This window comes from Xyrauchen texanus, chromosome 2 (genome assembly GCF_025860055.1).
Source record: "Xyrauchen texanus isolate HMW12.3.18 chromosome 2, RBS_HiC_50CHRs, whole genome shotgun sequence".
Taxonomy (NCBI): Eukaryota; Metazoa; Chordata; class Actinopteri; order Cypriniformes; family Catostomidae; genus Xyrauchen; species Xyrauchen texanus.
The window spans coordinates 33007279-33030784 of NC_068277.1; the positions used below are offsets into that span (position 1 = coordinate 33007279).

At 37.7% G+C, this 23506-nt stretch overlaps 1 protein-coding gene across 3 annotated transcripts in view; it reads left to right on the forward strand.

The window, feature by feature from the left end:
* The first annotated feature begins 398 nt into the window (after positions 1 to 398).
* LOC127660099 (uncharacterized) overlaps positions 399 to 23506 on the forward strand; it is a 98775-nt gene continuing 75667 nt past the window's right edge. For 2 of the 3 annotated variants that reach the window (XM_052150178.1, XM_052150187.1), the window contains exon 1: positions 400 to 578. In XM_052150178.1, the coding sequence (XP_052006138.1) occupies positions 576 to 578 (3 nt within the window). In that variant the 5' untranslated portion in view covers positions 400 to 575. Of the gene's footprint in view, positions 579 to 23506 lie in introns of all 3 variants that reach the window. The other variant, XM_052150193.1, reaches the window with a different exon arrangement.

Genomic DNA, 23506 nt, shown 5'->3' on the forward strand with positions numbered 1-23506 from the left:
TAATGTTGTTAACTAATGTTAAGAAATGGAACTTGTAAAGTGTTACCGAAAATCTTTTAAATATAGAATTAATTAGTTAATTCTTTCTGCAGCAAAATAATAGCTGAAATTAAGTGGAATCGTTTGGCAAGGTCAGTTAAATTAGGGTCAATTAAAGTAAGTAAACTCAACCTTTTACAATCATTTGAGCAGCATTTAAATTAGTGTTAATACTGTTTACTTGTAATACTTGTTTTTTATATTAGATCCTGCCTGTTTAAATTTTTTAAGTAAAAAAACTTTAAAGCAGGGAGGAGCTATAACTGTTTGAGTGACAACTGTACAGGCAATGCGTGAGGGAGGGGCAGAGAGTGCGTGGGCGGTCTCTCCCTTGTGATCCGCTACAGCGTGTGGAGAGTGTGCCAGTGTGTCTGAGACCTGCAGTTTGGAAGGGTTACCGAGCAACACACACCGAACCTGCCCACTCAGCACACATGTACGCACATCCGCGCACTGCAGCAACACGGGACGTCTCAGGACTCGCTGAAAAATGAACCAGGTGAAGAGAAGTGTAGTAAGGACAACCAGCCTGCAGCATGGTGAGTGCAAAGTGCGGGAGTTTAGAGGAGAGTTTGGATGGCAGTGCGGAGTTGCTAATGGCTTAACCTTACAGACGTTGAGAGGGGGGTGCTGTTCCTGATTTTATTGCTGCTGATTCACTGTATATCAATGGGACTGCAAGAATGAGTATATGCGTGTGTTTGTGAATGTGAATCTTCGTCCTGTAATTGCTTTTCTTGTAAGTAGTTTTGGTCTCTGTCTCTGTCTCTGTTTCTGTGTCTGTCTGTCTGTCTGTCTGTCTGTGTGTGTGTGTGTGTGTGTGTGTGTGTCTGTCTGTCTGTCTGTCTGTCTGTCTGTGTGTGTGTGTGTCTCTGTGTGTTTGTGTGTTGAACTGTTCTGTCCTTGAGGCAGGTAAAGCAGCAGAGGGGAGTGAAACTGTGGATTCAGCATAAATGATCTGTACTGAGAGCTGACTGTGTGCTTTTCTCATGTATGTTTCATAGAGGAGCTAGTTTTGAATGTGCCTGTGTATCAGGGTGCTCCAAATGTGAATGTGTGTTTGGGCATGTCACACCAGCTGTTCTTTGCCTTACACTCATCTCTTTACATCTCAGTGTGCCTATAAAGGGGTCAATCATGCAGAGAGGAAGGGGTGTGTGTGTGTGTGTGTGTGTGTGTGTGTGACACTCATGGCCTTCCACTGCCCTAGAGGTGACTGCTTGCCTAAAGACAAGAAGCGATGGGGATATAAAGCTGAGAAATGGAAAGAAATCGACAAGAGAGCAATACCTCTCATCTGAAACCATACCCTCTCTCCTTTTCTCTCTCTGCCTTACAGCTGGTTTAGAGAACATGTGTGGATTCAATTTAGCTTCATATTATATGTTTGGGTTTGCCTGAGTTGATATTGAAAATTGGCCCAGAATGATAGAATTGAGGAAAGAAAGAGAGGCACTGGCTGTATGTGTTTACAGTAGATGTACATTGTTATTAGTGCACTCATATGCTCATTTATCAGTCCAACAGCAGGTTGCTCTGTGTTACATCTGCTCTTTGTAGTTCAAACCCTTCATGGGGCAGTTCCTCTGACTTGAAGCATGTCCTTGAGTACTAACTCCAATCTCTAAACCCACGTCTTCTCTGAGAGCACTGTTGGGCCTGCCATGTGAGGAAAGCAATCACTCTGTCCTTGTAATTGAGTGATCTGGGTACAGTTTACAAAGTCAATCTAAACATCATCCAATTCTATTGCCTCCAAACACAGGGCTGCATATGGTTCAGTTTATCGGCATCACTGCAGCCCTGGCTCAGTCATCTGTAGCTCACAATAGCTTCAGAGGTAAATGGAAACAAATGCTTTTAAAAGCAAAAAAAGCCCTCAAACGGTCCCACTCGTTCATTTGTTCTGCTGCTGCGTGTCAAGATGTCAGTGTCTTAAATTAGGCCCATTTATAGTCTAGTCCGTTTATCTTCATTGTTTTTTTTGTCTTTCAGGGCAGTTTGGCAGTGAGGCGATCTTTAATTTGGTCCACCTCGCTTAAGAGACATTTGTCCACAGGTCACTGGGTTATCTAGATGCTGTGTTTGAAGAGCAGGTTTATTCGGATGCTGGGGTGTGTGTTTACTGAGTTTTGTCAGAATCTATTTTTCAGGTAGAGGGCTGTTCCTTGAGCTTGTTCTGGTGTGTTAATCTTTAACCCTTGAGAGTAAAGCCGCATGCTTGAGAGATTTCATGACTGTTGACTGAAGAATTTCACTCATGTGTTCTTCAGAGTGTAAGGAGCTTCATCATGAGAAATGCAGCTGTAGGGAAATAGGGGTATGACAGTAATAATAAACTCCTTGTGCATGATATTTAACACATAGATCTATGTTTATAAATGTGTACGGCAGATGGATTTGTCTGTTTATGTGTGTTGGTTGGTGGATTTACTTTGCTATACTTTATGGACAAAATTGAAAAATCTAAATCTGACAAAACCTCCATTTGGAGATACCAGGGGACATCCTCAAAGGAAAAGTTGTTCGTAAATAATGTTTTTTTGGACTGTTGATGTAATGCAATAATTTGGTGTGAAAATATCTGTGGAAAGCACCCTGCTCCCTCTCTGTGTCTATTTTTTGCTCACATGCACACACATCTCTCACTATTATTTATTTTCACTAACACACACACACGCATAAACACACTACCTTGTTACTCCAATAAGTGATTTAAAGCAGCCTGAGCCTCCGTTACTTTTTCTAAAGTGACTTGTTTGAACTAGCTATAAAGGCTTAGGATATATCAAAGCAAGATGCTGAATCTGTGGCGGAAGAAGGTAGTTCTAGTAACCGTAGTGCTGTAGGGATGAAAACCTGAAAATGTCTTGAAATAAAAACCTGAAAAATGTCTTGAGGTGAGGTTTCCATGATGAATTATTGAAATATACTCCACTTCGTGACTGCAATACTTCTCGCCAAATATTGATGTGTGAGATTAACTGCGATTAATATGGTTAATCGGCAAAGAATTACAATTTTTTACAAATTTGTTATCAATTGACAGCTTTACTTTTTGTTTATTCTAAAATAGAAAGTTTTATGCAAGCCTATGCTGCTTATTTATTATAGCCAGGAAAACGTGTGTGTGTGTGAGAGAGAGAGATGGCAAGGCAGATCTCGTGACAGGCTGCTCTTGTTATTGCTGAGTTAGAGGAATGCTTTCGATGCCTCTCCTTATCAGACCTGTTCCATACGAGTATAAAACGTGATCACAACATTCTCTCTCTCTTCCTATACGAATATTACCACCATTTTTCTCAACAATGTCTTATTAGCAGCACTCAGAATATGCTGTTTGTTTACAGTTAGCCCATGCTAACCCTGTCACCCCTGTGTGTTAACACAGTTAGTTACATGTTGGTTGATGGGTCAGGTAAGCCCAGCATTGATGATGTTACAGGAATTATACGGGGAGCTTTGATAAGTCTTCCATTCATAAATGCCATAAAAATGCTATTTGGCAACCAATTTACCTTCATCTGACCAACCATTTGATTCCATACATTCCATTCACAGCTAGAGTGCTCTGACATAGTGGGTACACCGATAGATCCTCCAGTAGTAATGTCGGCCTAGCTTTGAATACTTTTTTGTGTGAGCTTTACCAGATGTGGTAAGGGAAGCAGTTTTTTAATGTCAAAGAGTGACAGTCAGATGGAAAGAGTTGAGAGATATTAGCTAAAGACTTTCAGGGTTAATTTGGTCATACATGGCTGTAAATAACTGGACATCTTTGTGACAACCATAACTTACAGACAAAATTTAAAACACATGGACTTAAAGATGCAGAGAAAGAAAGAAGTGCTAAGGGATTTCACTCCAGTGTCACTATATTAATTAAAACTTTCCTTGTGTTCCACATAAGAAAGAAATTCATACGGTTTGGAATGAAATGAGTGCGAGTACAATATGACTGTGTTTTACATTTGTTGGTGAACTATTCAATATTTGTTTTCCTTTACAATTCAAGCTCAGAGTGCCTCTATTCTTGCTCCATCCTCAAAAAAATAGGTAACTCAAAAATTCGTTTACTCACCCTTATGCCGTCTCAAACTCATATGACATAAGATGAGTTGGCATAATATTGATTTCCACAAAAATCAATTTTGACTTGCCCCAACTCTCTTAAAATAAAAAGAAGCAATCTGTGTTCCAATGAGGCACTTACAATGGAAGTGAATGGGCCAATCCGTAAATGTTAAAATACAAAATGTTTCAAAAGTATAGCCTCAAGACTTAAACAATAGGTGTTAACATGATTTTAGTGTGATAAAATAGCTTAATAACCTGTTATTTCTAATTATATAACTGTGTTACCATGACGATGTAATGTCAGCAAACCCTAATCAACTGTAAAAATTTAGATTTTCAACAACTTTACAGCTCAAATAATACACAAGTTTTAAAAGATGTTAATGCAAATTATTTTATAAAATTGTTAGCTTCACTTTTCTGTTCTTTAGACCCTCCAAAAATTGGTCCCTCACACCACCGTCTGCCATTGGCCTTTATCCCTCTTGGATGCTTAATTAGCCTGATAAGGGACCGGGTGTGTATAATCCCAACCCGGCCCCGCCCTCCGCCCTGCCACACTCTGCAATTATATAGCGCCTTTTTTAACCTTAGTGGTTACCAAAGTGCTTTACACTGTGTCCCATTCACACACCAATGATGGCAGAGCTGCCATTCAAGGTGCTAGCATGCCATTGGGAGCAACTTGGGGTTCAGTGTCTTGCCCAAGGACTCTTCGGCATGTGGAGTCATGTGGGCCGGGAATCGAACCGCCAGTCCTGTGATTAGTGGCTGACCCACTCTACCACCTGAGCCACAGCCGCCGTTCCATTGTAAGTGCCTCACTGTTTCCTCAATTTTGAAGGAATTACATTTTGCGTTAATCAAAATCATGCCAATTGCTGTCTATTGAGCTTAAGTTGTATTGAACCCGGAATATTCCTTAAATGTAGTTTAGCAGGAAAATTCTTTCACATACTATCTATGAGTTTGGATCAAGCTACTATGCTGAGATATTATGCATTATCAGCATAGAATGGATGTCTGCAGCTGAATGTCACTGCATAACAATGGGTTAGGAAACAACATACTATTATGAATTCAACAAGCTCTTGTTTTGGTAGTCCTTTTTACTTTAAATGTGCAGACACTTATGTGTCTTTCTCTTTTAGCGTGGTAATCCCAGTGCATTATGCACGAAAGAAAACATCTCTGTGTGTGCCGGTGGTCCATTTAAAAGAGGAAAATGCAAAAGGTCCACACACGCGCGTGCACGCACGCACGCATGCACGCGCGTGCCAGCACGCTTTAGTGACAATGTGTAAAAACTCATGTTTCAGTGAAATCCCTGCTGCCCTGTTACACACTGTGACCTATTTTTGCAGAGGCTAAATGAGTTGTGTCCATGACCATTTCAATAGCACAGACCGCTCCTGACAGACTATCAGACAGCAAGTTTGGAAAGTCATTCTGGTAACTGAATGTCCTTGACATAACGATCAATACCATATTATCATGTGTTGTCCTGATATTCTTCACAATTGGTACCTGTATGTGCTTAAATTTGAGGGGGTTTCTATGTTTGACTTATGTAACCTCTTCCACATGACCTTATGGTGTCACATCCTGCTGAGTTCAGCCCTATACAGCATCGCCACACAATCCAGCTCTCAGCCAATGAATTCTTGCTTCACAATGGAAAAGACAAGAACTCAATCTTTCAGTGGCAGAGGGCCAAAAGTCAAAGTCTTGTGTAGCTCATGAATAGACTTTGATCTAAATGCAACCGCTCTGAAGTTTATACTGTTCTGGAGATTAACCCCAAAGACCCAAGCACTAAGGATTTCATTTTGAGTTGTGTATTTGACTGATTTTGTGCCAATAGGTTTAGATGGAGTCCCATCCATGGGTTTGGATTTCGGGGAAAGTCTGATTAAAATTAGATGGGATTATTTTAAGGAGACACTTGAAGCTAAGAACTGCTGGCCCCTGTAAATCTGGACTGCATGTGGATTTGATTTAGATGAGCATGTATCTTTTAGCTACTGACACTCAGCCATGTCTCAGTCAGTATTCTCTCATTCAGGATTCATTGGTGTTGTCATTAAGACGTGCCTTTTGCCCTATAATAAATTGGATTTATCCTGTCTTCATAGTGATAAACTAAGAGATAAACTCTTTTAGGCTGGAATAGGCTTGGTGGAAATAAGTACAAATATATGCAATATCGCCACCCATACAAATGTTGTTGTGGCTCTCATGAATTTAAGCAATGACCCTGTATCATTGTATTCCAAGGTACTTCAGAGAATACCAGGGTATTACCATGGTACATATCGAAAGCATGGTTAACACATAGTAAGCACATTGTACTTTTTGGTACTTTAAAAAGACATCTCATCAGAGAATTTAAATCGCCCCAAACTGTGGGTTTAAGGTAAATTATTTTACGACTAGGAGCAAGTAAGTTGTCTTTATTCAATGTCATCTCTGGGGCATGTGCTAGCAAGGTAGACAAAAACAGAAAGGCGCAAACCAGTTGGTCACACTCTATAAAACCTTAAAGAATAACTGTAGGCCCCCAAATGGCTCTAATGATGCACATGTGATTGTTTTGATAGACAGCTATAGCGGGACAGGGCCTCTCATGAGTTTACGGCACACTGTTTACAGCCTGATGCCATTACGGTGGCAATGTGAGTCAGAAAAAGTACTGGCTTGATGCCTATGCGTCAACGTGAGCTGTCTGATGACTTCCACTCAAGCATTTACTGAATGGCTGTCATGATCTCAGAACAGTATTTTTAAGTAGTTTATAATGTACTCTGTAAATGTTGAGATTAAAGGAATATTCAATGGTCAATACAAGTATAGCTCCATTGATAGCATTTGAGGCATAATGTTGAATACTACAAAATATATTTTCGACTCAATTCTCCTTTTCTTAAATTAAAATTACACTGAGGTACTTATAATGGAAGTGAAAGGGACCAATTTGTTGAGGGTTTAAAGTCAGAAATGTGAAGCTTATAATTTTAGAAAATCATGTCCATTCATTATTCTGTTAACTTTTTTTGAGCTGTAAAGTTGTTTAAATTGTCGTTTTAGGGTTTACAGTTTTACGTTGTCAAATTGGATATAACTTAACACAGAAAAGGTTAGTAAGTGATTTTATCACATAAATGTTAACTGTCATGTTAACACCTAAATTGTGTGTCTATACTTTTGAAACAGTGAGTATCTTAATGTTTATGGATTGGCCCCATTCACTTCCATTGTAAATACCTCATTGGAACTTTTTTGAACATCATGCAACCCCGTGTCCTCATGAGGACATTGAATTTTAGCTTCCCTGTACCCTATACCTTTCAATTGATTTATACCTAGTGATCTCAAATCAGGAAGGTCTAGGCTTGCTTTTAAGGGTTAAATCATCAAAGCCTAAATTATATGAAAAAACAAGATGGCAGCAATTTCAGTGAAATTATTCATTGTGAACAGACCAGAAAACAGAAAAAGAAAAGTGCATCTGGTAGGAAACCTCATTAAGTTTTTACAAGAGATCGACCAGCCAGGGACCAGAATTAGCTGATTTTCCCCATGCTCGGCCGGACCGGTGACCGGCCGGTCAGCCTCACGTCTTTCCGATTCCAAGCCAGTCCGTTTTGTTGCCAGCGGCGCAGGCAATAACGTCACAGCTGCATGTAAACATGTCATTGGCGTGGAAGATCTTCACTGTGAGTGAAGAATACATAAAGTTCGAAATGTGTAATAATTGTAAGGCAAAAGTAAACCGTGGGGGAACCACCACAATAACTTTTGGATCAACAAACCTAATTAGACATTTAAAACACCATCACCCAGCTGAAAATGCCCATTTTAAAAAAGAAGCTAAAAAGTGAAAGCGGCTAAAGCTAGCCAGAGCTCAGAGCCAGCCACAAGTCAGCAGCCTCTCCTATCAATCCTTGGTACGAGCAGCGAAAAGACCAAAGCAATTACTGAGGAAAATTATGGAATTCATGGCCCTGGATGATCAGCTGTTCTTCATAGTTGAGGACAGAGGGATCAGAAATCGGATAAATTTCCTCGATACAGAGTAGGAGGTACTCTCCGACGTTGCGTTGCCTGAGTTGTTTAATCTCGTGTCATGTCACACACGCAGCCTGTTATCTGTCAACATTTGGGTACACAAATCTGGAGAGGGGAAGTGGGCTGCTGGATGGCAGAGGCAGGCTAAATACTATACAAATTGTGCCGTTGTGATTTAATGTGCTGAGTAACGTAATTTTTCCCATCGTGTCCGATATTAAAATCAGTGCGACACACATTGCAAAAGGCGTGGGCATTGTCGATATGGCTTCGGGATATGAAATTAAATTCTTCCATCCAGCTGTTGTTAAATGTACATGGATATTTTGTTTTTTTCACCGGAGCACCAGCTGAGTCTTCTCCTCCCATCTACCAGTGATGTTTGATTTAACATCCCGCGTCTACTACCTGCGCGGATATCAGCAGCACAAATGGGTTTTGGTTGCCAGGTTGAGGTCATAAATGATTTGTAATGTGTATGATGTGTCGATTGTGTGAGTAGGATGCGTTTCATTCAAGATCTGGCAACTGGACCACCTTGGAATAATATATTGATGCGATTATTCATATAACGTGGTTTGGGCCATACAAATTATGGGAGTTGTTTTTGGGAGAAATAACAAAACTGGAGACTCCCGGGAAAACCGGGAGTGTTGACAGGTATGGTACAAGCCGTTACAAGCAGTGCTCAGTTTTACAACTGATATTTGGACATCTAACGTACGTTGAGTGTATTGGACACTTCAGTTTTTCAGATCTTTGGAATTGTTTTGTTAGACGAGTAATAAAGAGAAAAAGGTCCATTTATAAAAATAGTGGGAAATGACATCTGTTATATAAAGCAACTGATTTGCAGTTAATTGTTATTTCTACCTCTTTCCAGTCACAGAGCACTTTATTTTGAGAGTTAAGTGAGAGAAGATCCTGTAACTTTGTGCAGTTTGAGGGAAATTGTAATGTTTAATAATTAATTTTATTATGAAAATAACATTTTGTTTGTATATGCGGTCAATAATAGTTCTTAGAAAGAAAATCGGAATCTGGAAAAATCGGTATCGGCAGGTCACACTTGCAAAAAATCGGAATCGGCCAAGAAAATTGCAATCGGTGCATCTCTAGTTTTTACATAGTGTCAAAAGAGTTACATCTCTAGTTTCATTTAATGTGCCAATTTGAAAATTTCAGTGATTTTTGACAATCACAATGTCCTTGTTTATTAGCATACCGGGTCACCATTGGGAACTTTCGGGGCTGTATACAGAGGTTAGATGAAATGGACAATGGACATTTGAACAATGTTGAACAGTACATAGATTCAGAATTGATTAAAGCTAATTTTGATTTCAACATTGGACTTAGGTGACCATTACTTTGATTCAGAATTTAAGCCAATTTCTCATTGTTCAAATGCTGCAGCACTGGCTACCACTTGTTTGACAATACTGAGAGAGAAGAGTGAGATTTTGTTGCCAAAGCAGAGAAAGTATTTTAATAACCAAAGCTCACTTTCTATATCTTTGTATTAATTAAACATTTAAAATCATAGACTAGGGTTGCAGTGGTATACCGGTTTCACAGTATGATAATTGATGGTTTTCATTCCATGTATATTTGCTTATATATGTTATTGAGGAAAAAAATGCAAACGGACTTCACCTTGAGCATCTCCTTTCCTCCTCGACTGCCTGTCAGACTCATCAACTTGCCCCACACACATGCAGTGGAAAAAAACAATGCCATGGTTCTCCTATTGAAGATAGTTTGGCATCCGCCCAAGTAATAGCCTATGTAGCACTGCCGAGACCGATATAATGATAATCTCGCAATCAGCTGAAGGCTTCTCATCTGCACTTTCGCACGAGTGTTACAGAACCAGCTCGCGATCATGATATACTCTCTGACGTGTGCGTGCAACAACCGGGTTACCCTCGATATTGAGGAGCACGATATTATGTGACCAATTTAAATTCTAGTGAGACTTTTCTCAAACAGTAGGCAGCCTTGACATGCCATACAGCACTGAGGAGGAATAGAACAACACTGTGCTATGCTAAAAAAAATGTTTTTTATGATGCATCACCACTAGGGATGGGTATCGTTAAAATTTTTTCAATACCGATACCTTGACTTCGATACCGGTTCCTAAATGACACTTTTTCGGATACTTTGTTCAAAAAAAAGAAACTCTGCAGGAAAACTATGAATAAGTTATTACCATTGGTTTGACGCTAGGTTGTACTATGGGATCATTTTCATTAAGCAGGGTTAGGGTTAAGCTTACACAATAAAGAATACACCTTGATTTCGAACTTTGAACTTTATTTTTTATTTATATGAACTAAAAGTTCAAATGAAACTTATTTAAACTTTTTGAAAGATGGATTTACAACAGTTGTGAGCATCTCTCTGGCAAAGAAGCTTCATCCGTACGTTCTCTACCTGTCGGGTATTTTGTTATCCAGGAAAATATATCATGTGTGTGTGAATAAATTAGTTTAGTTCCCTCCTTCACAATATATATATATATATATATATATACATACATACATACATACATAAACACACAATTACATCGGAAACCTCGGGCTGAGGGATTAGTGAATATTCTTGCTTTATTGATTTTGCGTTGAAAATTAAATAATTTACTTAAAAAAAACAAAAAACTTAAATCAAATACATTTCTACATTTAAATTGCACTCCAAATGAAACAAAGCAAATAAATAAATAATAAAGTGATAGAATAATATTAGGGCTGTCGATTTAACACATTAATTCAGTGCATTTAATTTTATAAAAAAATAACGCGTTAAAACAATTAACGCAATTAATCTCATACCCCCGGACCATAATAAGGAAGATTCCTGAGAAATGCAAGCTTGTAGTACCACCTGTTTACACCAGAGGGCAGTAATTGACACTTCAGCTGTATGAGCAACGCACAGTTTATACAGTGATGAAAACAACATCCAGCAACAGCACAACACAAACATGTGTTATGTTCTTGTGTTCAAAACACTTGAAGGAGCGCAAATCCGAACTAAGGGATCTCAAGATGTGTTTAAAGAGTATTAAATGATATTTAACTTGAAACAGTGACCGAAAACATTTATGTTTATGACGCAACGCACCCGAGACTCTACACAAGCATGTCTGATGCAGGTTTTCATTGATGGGCCCTTAAACAAGCCCTCATAATAAATATGATTGACAAATTCACTTGTGAAATGGATTGCTGTGAACTGTGTGTCAATGAATGGCTTATGATTAGGGCTGGGATACGTCGACGCAAAAAATGTGCGTCGATTCGTCAGACCCAAAACAAAGATGGTGGCGCCGGAGAGTAGTTGCAACACGAGTGGCTCCTCAGACTATCAGAAGTGCAAGGCACTCGTTCCTCTATGGGAATTCTTTTAAATTAAAGGAAACAATTCCGTGATATGTCGTCTTTGCAAAATGGAGATGGCCTTCCATTCTAGCACCACGGCAATGCACCAGCATCTGAAGAGGCGCCCGCGCACACACACACACACACACACACACACACACACACACACACAGACAGTATTCTTAAGGTGAAAGGAAAGTGTCAGAGTGTAAGTTGTTATTTGCATGTGAATGAAGATACTTTTTTCAGTATGTTCAACATAAATGTTGAATTCTGAATGTTTATTTTCATTATGTATTTTTTGTTGGAAAAGCACTTTCTGTATTAGCTTAAAGCCCCAAGTTTACAATAGTTACTGTATTCTATCAATAGCTCTAAGAAAGGGTGGCTGGGTGACCTTTTTATTTTTTATTGAATGCTAGACATCAGAATGCATTATTTTGCTCTTGTACACTTTTACTTGAATTTTATTTTTGAATTTTGAGTTTAAGAAAAAGGAGAGTGGCAGAGTGTATTACTATATGTTGTTGTTATTTTTATGTGAATGAAGAATTACAAGATGCACTTTTTTTCAGTAAGCTAGGCCTATGTGTTTTCAAGGCTTCAAGGTTTTATTGAATGCTACCTCTGACTAAGAATGCATTACTTTGCACTTGTATAGTCTTTTATTTTGGAATTTTAAGAGCAATAAACATATATTGCAATGTTAAGGAATTAATATTTTTTTTCATTCAGAAATGTAAATCAACATGTATAAATTGCTATTAGTCAATTAATGGGGAGATAATCGAATCAAAATCGAATCGGACTGGAAAAATGAATCGTTAGATTAATCGATGCATCGAAAAAATAATCACTAGATTAATCGTTTAAAAAATAATCGTTTACCCAGCCCTACCATGATCAATAATATGGTAGTAAACAATACATTGTATTCTAAAGCCGAGTCTTATCAATGATTATCTCTTCTGCTACAAGAATGTAAAGCACTGTAATTATCTTAATATTTTCTATACACATATACACACACATAGTTATCTTTAAATATTATATAATTATTTCATCATTATATATTGAATTATTGTTATATGAGGGGCTTTCAGCAAATATTTGTATATGCGATTTAAATGTGATTAATCATGATTAATTAATCAATGCACCATGTAATTAATTCGATCAATTTTATTTCGATTGACAGCCCTAATATATATATATATATATAAGAATCCGTCTAAACATGCAGGCGGAAAATTTCTTACACAAATGAAGACATATAAACAATTATAAATGTAAAAATAATAATAATAATTATGATGATGATAATAATCACTGAAATATAAATCATGGTTCGAGGTGAATGTGTTTTTGTATTATTTTATATAGTTTATATTATTTTACAGGCGGCATAGTTGCGTTCACAATAAACTGCTCTGTGGAAATGAAGTGAACTGAACTCAAAGCACCTCCTAAAGTGAGATGTCTGAGGTCATTTGCAGCATTCATAAAAAATAAAAATCGGAAGGCAGAAACAAAGTGTGAGATCCTTAGATGCGCATGTTCCACGAGACTGCACTCCTCTGTATCAGCGCGTCATATATGCACATGTTTAGTATTTCTCTGTAATGTAGAACTGCGTTAGCAATGTTACTTATAACATTCTTTCTTAGCCCTGGAACTCAAACCATTTTCTGATACTAGTGTTTTTCCTTGATGCCTAAACAATTAGATTTGGACACATCTAGCATGCTACATGCTTATCACTGACGTTGACGAGATTAACCCCTTAGGTATCGAAATTTGGTACCGAACGACAAAACATTTTTCGATACTCGATTGTTTAGAGGCAATTCGGTCGGTGCCTAAAATTTATCAAACTCAATACCCAGCCCTAATCACCACCTTTGCAAATTTGTTTCAGGATTTTACATGAGTAAATGTAACTGTTATATTTTGACAAAATGTTTGTTTCATTTGAAATTATCTAAATGTAGAATCTATTAGAACTCATTTTATATCAACCGTTGCATTTTTCAAGATGTGTTTCAGCTAGTATTTATAAATACTATAATTTATTATTATTTTTATTACTATTATTTAAGACTAGCTACACTGACTTAACCATGGTAATATGTGTGTTCTGTTTGAACTATGTTTGAAATTAGGAAACAAATGGGATAATAATGGGCTCATATAAGTAAATATACCCTTTAATTTTTAAAAGGGGGGAGGGAAAACTTCCTGTAGATTTTGTTGTTGACATCAAAAACAAAAATAATGTTACTTGATGCATGTCCTTGTACTGGAAAAACATGAACAAAACTATGGAAAGGAAATGCGACCCAGGATACATTAAATACAGGTTTTGTTTAATCTATATTAGGTTGCCACTTGATTTCCAATGTAAAATCTGTCCTGAAGCAAAACCAGTTGTTATAGTTACATGCTATTTTTTTAATCATGTTTATAATTCTGTTTATTATTATTATTATTATTATTATTATTATTATTATGTTAGCTTTCGTATTTATTCTATTTATTTTCAAAGGGGAGACTTTTTTTAAATTTATTTTACCCATACTTCAATAAAAAAAAAATTGTTTCAAGTTTAATTTATAAAAAAAAGTGTTTGCTCAACCAAAAAAATAGAAGTAATTAAGGGACATTGTAACTGATCATAGTAATTGTGTAATACCGTATACCGTGAAACCATGACATTTTCTGAGACCGTTATCGTACTGTGAAAATCTGATACCATTGCAATCCTATCATAGACCCACTGTCCCCATATGAGGACATACATTTTTAGCAAAAATATTTGCTGTTATAAGAAATTGCTTTGTCTGCATGGTTATCAGGTGCTACTAGTTAATAGCTACTACTGCTACTAGTTAGTAAATCATAAAGGGAAATGGAAAATGCACAGCAATCTAGCCAGTGTCTCAGGAGGTTAAAGAAGAGGAGGGTGAAGTTAATTATTGAGGTAATCAACATTATGCCACAAATGCTGTCAATTGAGCTCAACTTGTATTGAACCCAGAATATACCTTTCAGAAGTAAAGATTATTGTGTAAATTTCAATCAGCCTGGAAGGGACAAGTTATAATACATGGTTATCAAGCTTTCCCACAGCTGTATTGACAGTGCATACTCTAAATCACATGGGGAGGTTTTCTTGATGTGTTTGAGGGCTCACAGCAGTTGTCTGAACAGTTATGACTTGTGTGAGCATCAGGTTGGATTCCCTGTGGAATGTATGAGCACTCTCTTTTTCTGCCTCGCTCACAACAGGAATGTGATGATGAGCTCTGTTTTTGAACTTTGAAGCAATACACTGGCGGCCAAAAGTTTGGAATAATATACAGATTTTGCTCTTTTGGAAAGAAATGGGTACTTTTTTCACCAGTGTGGCATTCAATCACTATGTATTGTCAGGACTTTAATAACATGAAAAATTAATATTACAATTAAACTACTTCAAAGTGTTCTCATCAAAATATCCTCCATGTGCAGCAATGACAGCTTTGCAGATCCTTGCCATTCTAGCTGTCATTTTGTCACCACACACATCCTGTAGCACTTGCCATAGATGTGACTGTCTTGTCAGGCACTTCTCACACACTGTACAGTCTAGCTGATCCCACAAATGCTCAATGGGGTTAAGATCCATAACACTGTTTTCCAACTATCTGTTGTCCATCGTCAGGGTTTCTTTACCCACTCTAACCTTTTTCTGTTTGTTTTTCTGTTTCAAAGGTGGCTTTTTCTTTGCAGTTCTTCCCGTAAGACCTGCACCACTGAGTCTTCTCTTTACTGTTGTGTATGAAACTGGTGTTGAGCGAGTAGAATTCAATGAAGCTGTCAGCTGAGGACATGTGAGGCGTCTATTTCTCAAACTAGAGACTCTGATGTACTTATCCTCTTGTGTAGTTGTACATCTGGCCTTCCACGTCTCTTTCTGTCCTTGTTAGAGCCAGTTGTCCTTTGTCTTTGAAGACTAGTGTACACCTTTGTATGAAATCTTCAGTTTTTCTTTGGTAATTTCAAGCAATTTATAGCCTTCATTCCTCAAAACATTGATTGACTGACGAGTTTCTTGAGAAAGTTGTTTCTTTTTTTGCCATTTTTGTCCTAATATTGACCTTAAGACATGCCAGTCTATTGCATACTGTGGCAACTCAAAAGCAAACACAAAGACAATGTTAAGCTTCATTTATTGAACTAAATATCTTTCAGCAGTGTGTGATATAATGGCAAATTATTTTCTATTACCAGATTAGCAATTTAACATGATTACACAGGGATAAGGTGTTTGAGTGATTGCTGCTGGAAATGGGGCCTGTCTATATTTTATAAAAAAATACAAATAGTGATGGTGCTGTTTTTTACATCAGTAATGTCCTGACTGTACTTTGTGATCAGTTGAATGTCACTTTGGTGAATTAAAGTACCAATTTCCTTCTGAAACAGCAAAATCTGTACATTATTCCAAACCTTTGGTCGCTGGTGTATATCTGATATTTGTAACTAATTTAACTTATTTTCAATCTTTGTTTAACTGAGACGTGTGTGTGTGAATCTTCTATAAACAAAATATGAAGTATCATCCCAAAATTTGAGCCCTGTCCTCAAATATCATGTAATGGTCTAATTAAAAGACTGCTGACAGTCACAATTGAACATAGTTCCTCATTTACTCTTTCAGCTCATCTCTCTGTACCCTTTTCCTGTTCTCTAAAGGAAAATTATCTCTCTTGGGACCCATTTTCTTGGAAAAAGAGCTATACAGGTACTATTTGTCAAGTGAGCCAGTCGATAAATATTTCCTGAATGTGTTTTTCTTCTTGGATACTATATTTGAGGACTTGAAAGGTGTTCCAGGCAGGTTTGACCCCTTCAGTGATCTGTGAGTGAAGTCAGCAGTATTGAATGGACATTTTGATGTGGTTACTGAGCATTCAGGAGATGTTTGGGAGCAACAGCTGTGTCATCTCTTCGAGAAGTGGGTAGATCCAAAATGCTCCCATATCCTGAACCTTATTCTTATCAGCCTGTTTGAACTTATGGATTGGGGAAATGTCTGTGTTGAGGGGGTGGAGAGCGAGTGAGTCGGAGGCAGGGGGTTATAGGTCTCTTTTGTTGTTCTAATTCCCCACTGACTGACATGCCGCCATCATATTGAGCACTGCCAGAGTTTCCACCCACTAAAGTACTGTGCCACCCTCTCGGACAATTGCATGATCACCTGATCAGCTTGGACAGGACAAACACTGGAAATATTTTGTCACTCTTTAGGACTGGGCTTTCGTTTCTCTATTTAGCCCTAGTTGCTCTAATTGCCAATTGGTTCATTCTGTCACTTGTGCTGGGGTAAAAGGTCAAATCCCCAGTGTTCTGCCCTGCCGTACACTGTCTCACAAAGAGTGAGTGTGTGTGTGTGTGTGTGTGTGTGTGTGTGTGTGTGTGTGTGTGTGTGTGTGTGTGTGTGTGTGTGTGTGTGTGTGTGTGTGTGCGTGTGCACATTTGACTGTGTCTCTTATTACCTTACACATCTGTTAGAGCTCAGCTGCAGTTTTACGCAAATGTTGTTCAAAGAAAAGGTCTCTTTTATCCCTTTCAATCACATTGACTCACATTTTTTATAAATGATATTATCTTTTTTCAACAAAAAAATATCTGATCATGATTGCTGACATAGCTAAATGTGTTCTGCTAGATTGCAAATAAGTGCACATCTCCGAGCCGCCAAACAATTTATGCGCTACAGATGTGCTTTATACGGTTTCGCTATTAACCATGATGAAAATTTTCACTGTAAATTTAACTGTAAAAATCTATGGATAAAAAATTTATTTACAAGTGGCAAAATATATATATATATATATATATATATATATATATATATATATATATATATATATATATATATATATATATATATATATATATATATATATATATATATATATATATATATATATATATATATATATATAATAAATGTATAATATAAAATAGTTTTTTTTTTTTTGTGCAAACCCAAATGTAACAATCTCTAATGCTTGTGCCTTGGGTGGTTAGAGCAGCTGTTGCTATGGTTACAGATGAGGTCCACGTGGTGCTTGGCCAGGTATCATTGACTGAACGTGAACTTTCAATTTGTTATACTTGGGTACACCCAAACTCTCATCATTCTGTGCATAGGATGCACATACGCAGTGTTGTCCCCAATGTTGGAGCTTCTCTTATTATACATCTACTATTTATTTGTTGAGTATTTATCCGTTTTCCTATAGTAGGGCTGTGCTTGGCATCCATATATCCCTATGAAACGTGCTTATCGTCCATAAATCCCTAAGAAACGTGCTTCTCTTCCATATATCCCTATGAAACGCGCTTATCGTCCATAAATCCTTAAGAAACGCGCTTATCTTCCATATATCCCTAAGAAACGCGCTTATCTTCCATATATCCCTAAGAAACGTGCTTCTCTTCCATATATCCCTAAGAAACGTGCTTCTCCTCCATATATCCCTATGAAACACACTTTGCATCCATATATCCCTAAGAAATGTGTCTACTAACACGTTCATTTGTGATCTATTACTTTTTGCCTCCGTTTCTTTCACAGACGGACATCCAACCATCAAAAACTTAAACCGTGGCATACCTACATTACATTTCATACGCTGTTAATCACTCTTTCAATTATTTAAATTTGTTGCTAAGTCTATTTAAGAGCTCTACAGATCATCATATAAAGATGCTGGGCTTCTAGGCGGGACAAAAATTTATTGATTGAAAGCCATATGTCCAGAAATCAGATGCAGATCCAATGCAAATATAACTCATGAATCTACTCACCTGAAACTGGATGGTACAGGTATCTGCCATAGACTCCCATTGAAGCATAGCTTTAATATGGCTCTATAGGTCGTGGGCCCACTGTCTTCCATGGAAATATTTGTGTAGAAAAAGCAATTACGTTATTTTAAAGAAAAGCATAGAAGTGATGTGTAATATTTTACACTTATTCACAAAAATTTTAAAATGAGTAATATGTCATTTTATATAAATAAATTGTACATAAATTAAACTCATCATTGCCCAATTTCTGTATATTTTAGGGGAAGCTGTGCTTCACATGTAGTCAAGCAATAGCCACTGCAGGAACCTATACAGTTAAGCTCAAGGCCTGAAATTTGGCGTGGGATTGCGGATATTGCACACATTGTGCACACGAACCTGCATAATGCGAGGAATTCCCACACATTGTTATACACTTTAACATGTAGCTGACAATTAGTAAACCAATCTATTCAGATGAACAAATCAATAATCTTGTCTTTTGAATTAAACTGTAATTCCAGTAAATCAGCTCTGCTGCATTGAATGCTTATGGAATTCAGTGTGAGCGCGCGCAGTGAAGAAGTGTATATTTACTGAACTTAAGATGTTACAGATGTACAACCTTAATAAACCTTTTAATTTGACATGTAAGTGCCATTACACTGCATCTCTAAGCAAGCGATGTGATAAAAACATAGCCCCTGTTTGTAATAAACAAGGCTGTCCATCTAAATAGAACTACAGGTAAGAATTGACCCCCCCCCCATGAGCCATGTAAGGGGGGAACTTCCCTCCATTTTCAGAAATGAATTCCAGACCCTGAAGCCATTCCTGGAGGAGCCCTACACAATATTTTTCAGATTACATTTTTGTGCAGTTTTTAAAAACAAGTCTGTACATCTCACAATCCCATCATGTGTTCAACTACTAAGCTACGCAATACCAAACCAGTGTACATGAACACCAGCCTATGTTCCACTCTGCTAATTTAAAATTTCTAAAGCGTTTGTGTCTTTCGATTGTAGAGGGTTAAAACAAGGTATAAAACAGTTAGCACAGGGTTTCTTCACTCCCTTGGGGCACTTGCAATTAATTATTTACTGGTTAGAGTGTGACCCAAAAAGATGCTTTATTTAAGTAATCTAATATTGTCCAGCTGAAAGCCAAGCTGCTGTCTTAAAAGGAGGTCGGCTTGATTTAACAAAGCTGTGTGTCATGATTATCATTAGTGAAAAGCATCCATGCCATAAATAACACACTCCTCTTAGCAGACAGCAACAGCCCAGACACAGACATTATTAGATGGTTTATCACATTCTGGAATATGGTTAAATATTAGGCAAAGATTTTATATTATAAAAAAAATTAAATAGGGAATCAATACAAAGGCAGTTTTGTGTTCTATGAAGTCTCACTGCAGTGACAAGTCCGACCGCAAATTCTCCAAAAACTACAGCATAGGCTATTCCTATGAGAAAGCAAGGCATGGCACACATGCACAAGCTCATGATGAGGCAAAGTGTATTTCCTGTAGGCATGACTACAAACCTTTGCAAAATTATGCTACTGTAGACCCAAATCCCCAACTAATTCCTGAGAGATACAAGCAAAATTAGTGAAATTTGGGTTGGGGGGGATGACTGGTTGTGTGGTCTGCTGCAAGCTAAGCGTAAATCCCTCTCCACTTTGACTGGGCCCATCTATGGTCTCATATTCGGCTCACAGACACTGAGGAAAAGATGTATCTTACCTTTTTAAAAGGTAAAAAATTAAGAAGTAATGCTAAATATGTGACACTCTCGATAACAATTTTGCAGAGAGGAAACCTGCATTGATTGAGAATACACTACAGGCACTACAAGTCAGACTCATAACTGAACATTAGTCATGATGACATACCACAGCCTCCTCTAATCAACATCTTTCTTTCATGCTCTGCCACTGTTCTTCCCATGATTGCAGTCATATTTTAGTTGGAGTGACGGCTCTTGCAAAGTGATATTACTTTTTACTCCAGGTGATGGGTGGTGTGTTGCCATGTGGGTTTGAATGGGAGATCCTAATGATGTTATGCATTATTCAGCAGAGAGAGACGAAGGGATTTTGGTGGCCACAAGAGAGCTTTTCCCCAAACCCCAGAGACTGCCCTTTGATTGATGTGTTCTTGGCACCTCGGCCGGAACTGTTTGAGAGGAAACCCTTTTGAAGGCTGTCCCGCTGCCAGACTGAAAAAAACATCTCAAATTCTCTGCTTAATGATGGACATAATTGGTTGCAAATTCTTCAGCTCTGGTTCTTGAGGCTAGGCTCTTCTCTCTTGTTTTTGTGGCACATAGCTGAATTGAAAGGCACATTTCTCCATGTCTCAAACCAATGTAGATTCAGCAAGATGGAATTTGTTTACTCTTGAAGTGGGCCATTAGATTGTACTCCTTATATCTGAAATGATGTAGAACACTTAGGGTGTAGATGCTTTTTAGAAATTCATAACATCAATTTTACATCAAATGCTGCAGATTCTGGAATTGAGATTTGTATAATGTGAACTGGATTTCTCAAATGGGTTTCACCCTTTCAAAATACTTATACTAATGGATGCAGTTTATCAATGCCATAGCATGTGGGAATGTTTTCAGTGTAGGAGAAAGTAGGGGTGGGCGATATGGGTAATTTTGGTGAAATTTAACTATTCAAAAGTATATTAAAGTACCATGAACTAAAATAAAACAAGAGTATAACATGTTATCCATGTATGTATGTTTTCACATAATGTTATAGAAATGTACTGCATTCTACAATATGTTATATAATCTAAAGCTGTGTACAAAAATTAAGCTTAGATTTTTGTTATGTAAAATAATATAAGACCGAAGTACTAAATGCGAAAGGTTTTCACATTTATTGTCATACTGTGTAAAGATCTGGGCTGCAGAAATGCTTGTCTTTTCATGGTCTCATGATATGACATATTCGATATGTCATACAAACGTACTTGTTGTATCCAAAGAGGAATAAGCTTCTCCTCCAAATACACCATCCACGAGCGCTTTCCAGATGCCATGCTTTTTCTGCAGATAAAAAAAATAGCTACTGTCTTCTAGAAAAAAAAACACTCTTTTATACATGAACAGCACTTATTGGTCACTGCCTTGGTGATATGTACCAGACCCACCCACAGCCAGTGAGAATTTCAAGCATGCTGGATTTGTTTTTTTCAGACCTTCAAACCATTAAGTCTGCAGTGTTAATAGAGGGTTAGGACATAGCACAGAGACCTCTCCGCATATCTCACTACGCAGCCCACGGAGAGTGAGAACCACATTATAGCAACTATGAGGAGGTTACTCCATGTGACTCTACCCTCCATAGCAAACAGGCCAATTTGTTTGCTTAGAAGACCTGGCTGGATTCACTCAGCAATGCAGTGTCTAATAAAAAATAAAAAAAAACTTTAAAAAGCAAGAATGAGTGTGACCTGAAATCATCAGTTCTTGGCACAGTTCTTTTTCTCAAATTCAACAAATATTACAATTTAAGTTGACAGCCATAATCAATGGATAGTTTAAATAATCAACGATGCAATGTCATCGATGTAACACATTTATTTTGACACTCTAATGCCAGCCACGTCCATACCCATTTCCATCAGACGATGCAGAAACCTTATGATATTAGTTTTGCTTTATAAGTGCAAAATATGCTTCTCATGTGGACACGGATGTGCGTGGAAGATTTAAACCTGAAGTTGCGCTGTGCTCTGCCCATGCGTGCCCGTCAACTGGGTTGCGAGCTCCGGTGATGGGGTAGCACATGCATGCTTAAATTGGGCTTTCCTCGATATCATGGCACATTTTAATTATATACGAGAATTTTCTATTTTAAAGTACTGTGGAGCAATTCAATCATGTCAAATGGCCAAACAGCCGCAATATTCTGAACAGCATTGCTGACAATGGAAAGAGAAAACACCAGCATCAGTTAAAAGACTTTTCACCTCTTTACAGCAACCCCCTTACTAACAATTATCACAGTAAACAGTACCAGAATTTTTCAAAGAACTGTGGAAGTGAAGAAAATACAGCACATATTCTCATTCTGAGAAGATCCTTCAACTTTTTTTTAAAGCATGAACATTTTCTGTGTGAATGGCCCTTCAAACATGTGCAGCCTGACTTCAAGAAGTTATGTAACAGTCAGCCAATCAAATTGGAGCTTCTAATTTCAGCCAGCTCTTGCCATTTTTGTGTGCAATATGATCAGATGGTATTTTCTGTCCGAGGCAAAGACCAATGAAATATATACTGATGTAGGTCTGTTGTTGCCCTACCTTTATGCTGTATCTGGCTTTAGTTTTCTGTCTCATGTAATCCTCTTTCTAAACTTGCATGTAGACAGGTAGTCTCTATGGTGCTTCCTTTTTTGTATCAGTAAATGTTTTGTGTACAGAAAAGTCTTTCTCATTCCTCCTACATTATATCTTAGTTCTCTCATCCTTTGTTTTGTGCTGGTGGAATTAAAATACCTACGCAGAGTGCACCTGTTGGATAGCCTTGCTCGCAGCTGTGCTATGTTGTTTTTCAGTCTGTTCGTTCCCATGTTATACATCTTTCTCTCTCTCAATATAGCCTAAACATCTAGTCACACTTTATTCATGGCCTTGTTGCTAGTTCTACTATCACTACTGTCTTACCCATGGATGTCTTTGAGACACGTGTAGCCTACATACACATTTGTACTCGCACAGGTGATCACGCGTACACTCACAAACAGGTTAGCTTATCATACTCCAACTATCAACAGTTATCTATCCCTCAGCCACTCCCCTGGCCTCAGTTATTGGATATGGTTTACTGTACTTCTGATCTTTGGTAACCTTAGTAGTGTTGTGAGACCATAAGTGGTAGTGTAAGTAAATACGTCATGAGAAAAGAGCCTGACACCCAGTGGGTAAATTATTAGTAGGGTAGAGCTGCTTTCAGTGCAGTTGTAAAATTTGGAAACACTAGTGGATCATTAGAGCTGTGGTGTTCGGTATATAAGATCCTCAAATTTATTTGCAATCAACTGAAATGCATTAATTGATAAATCCT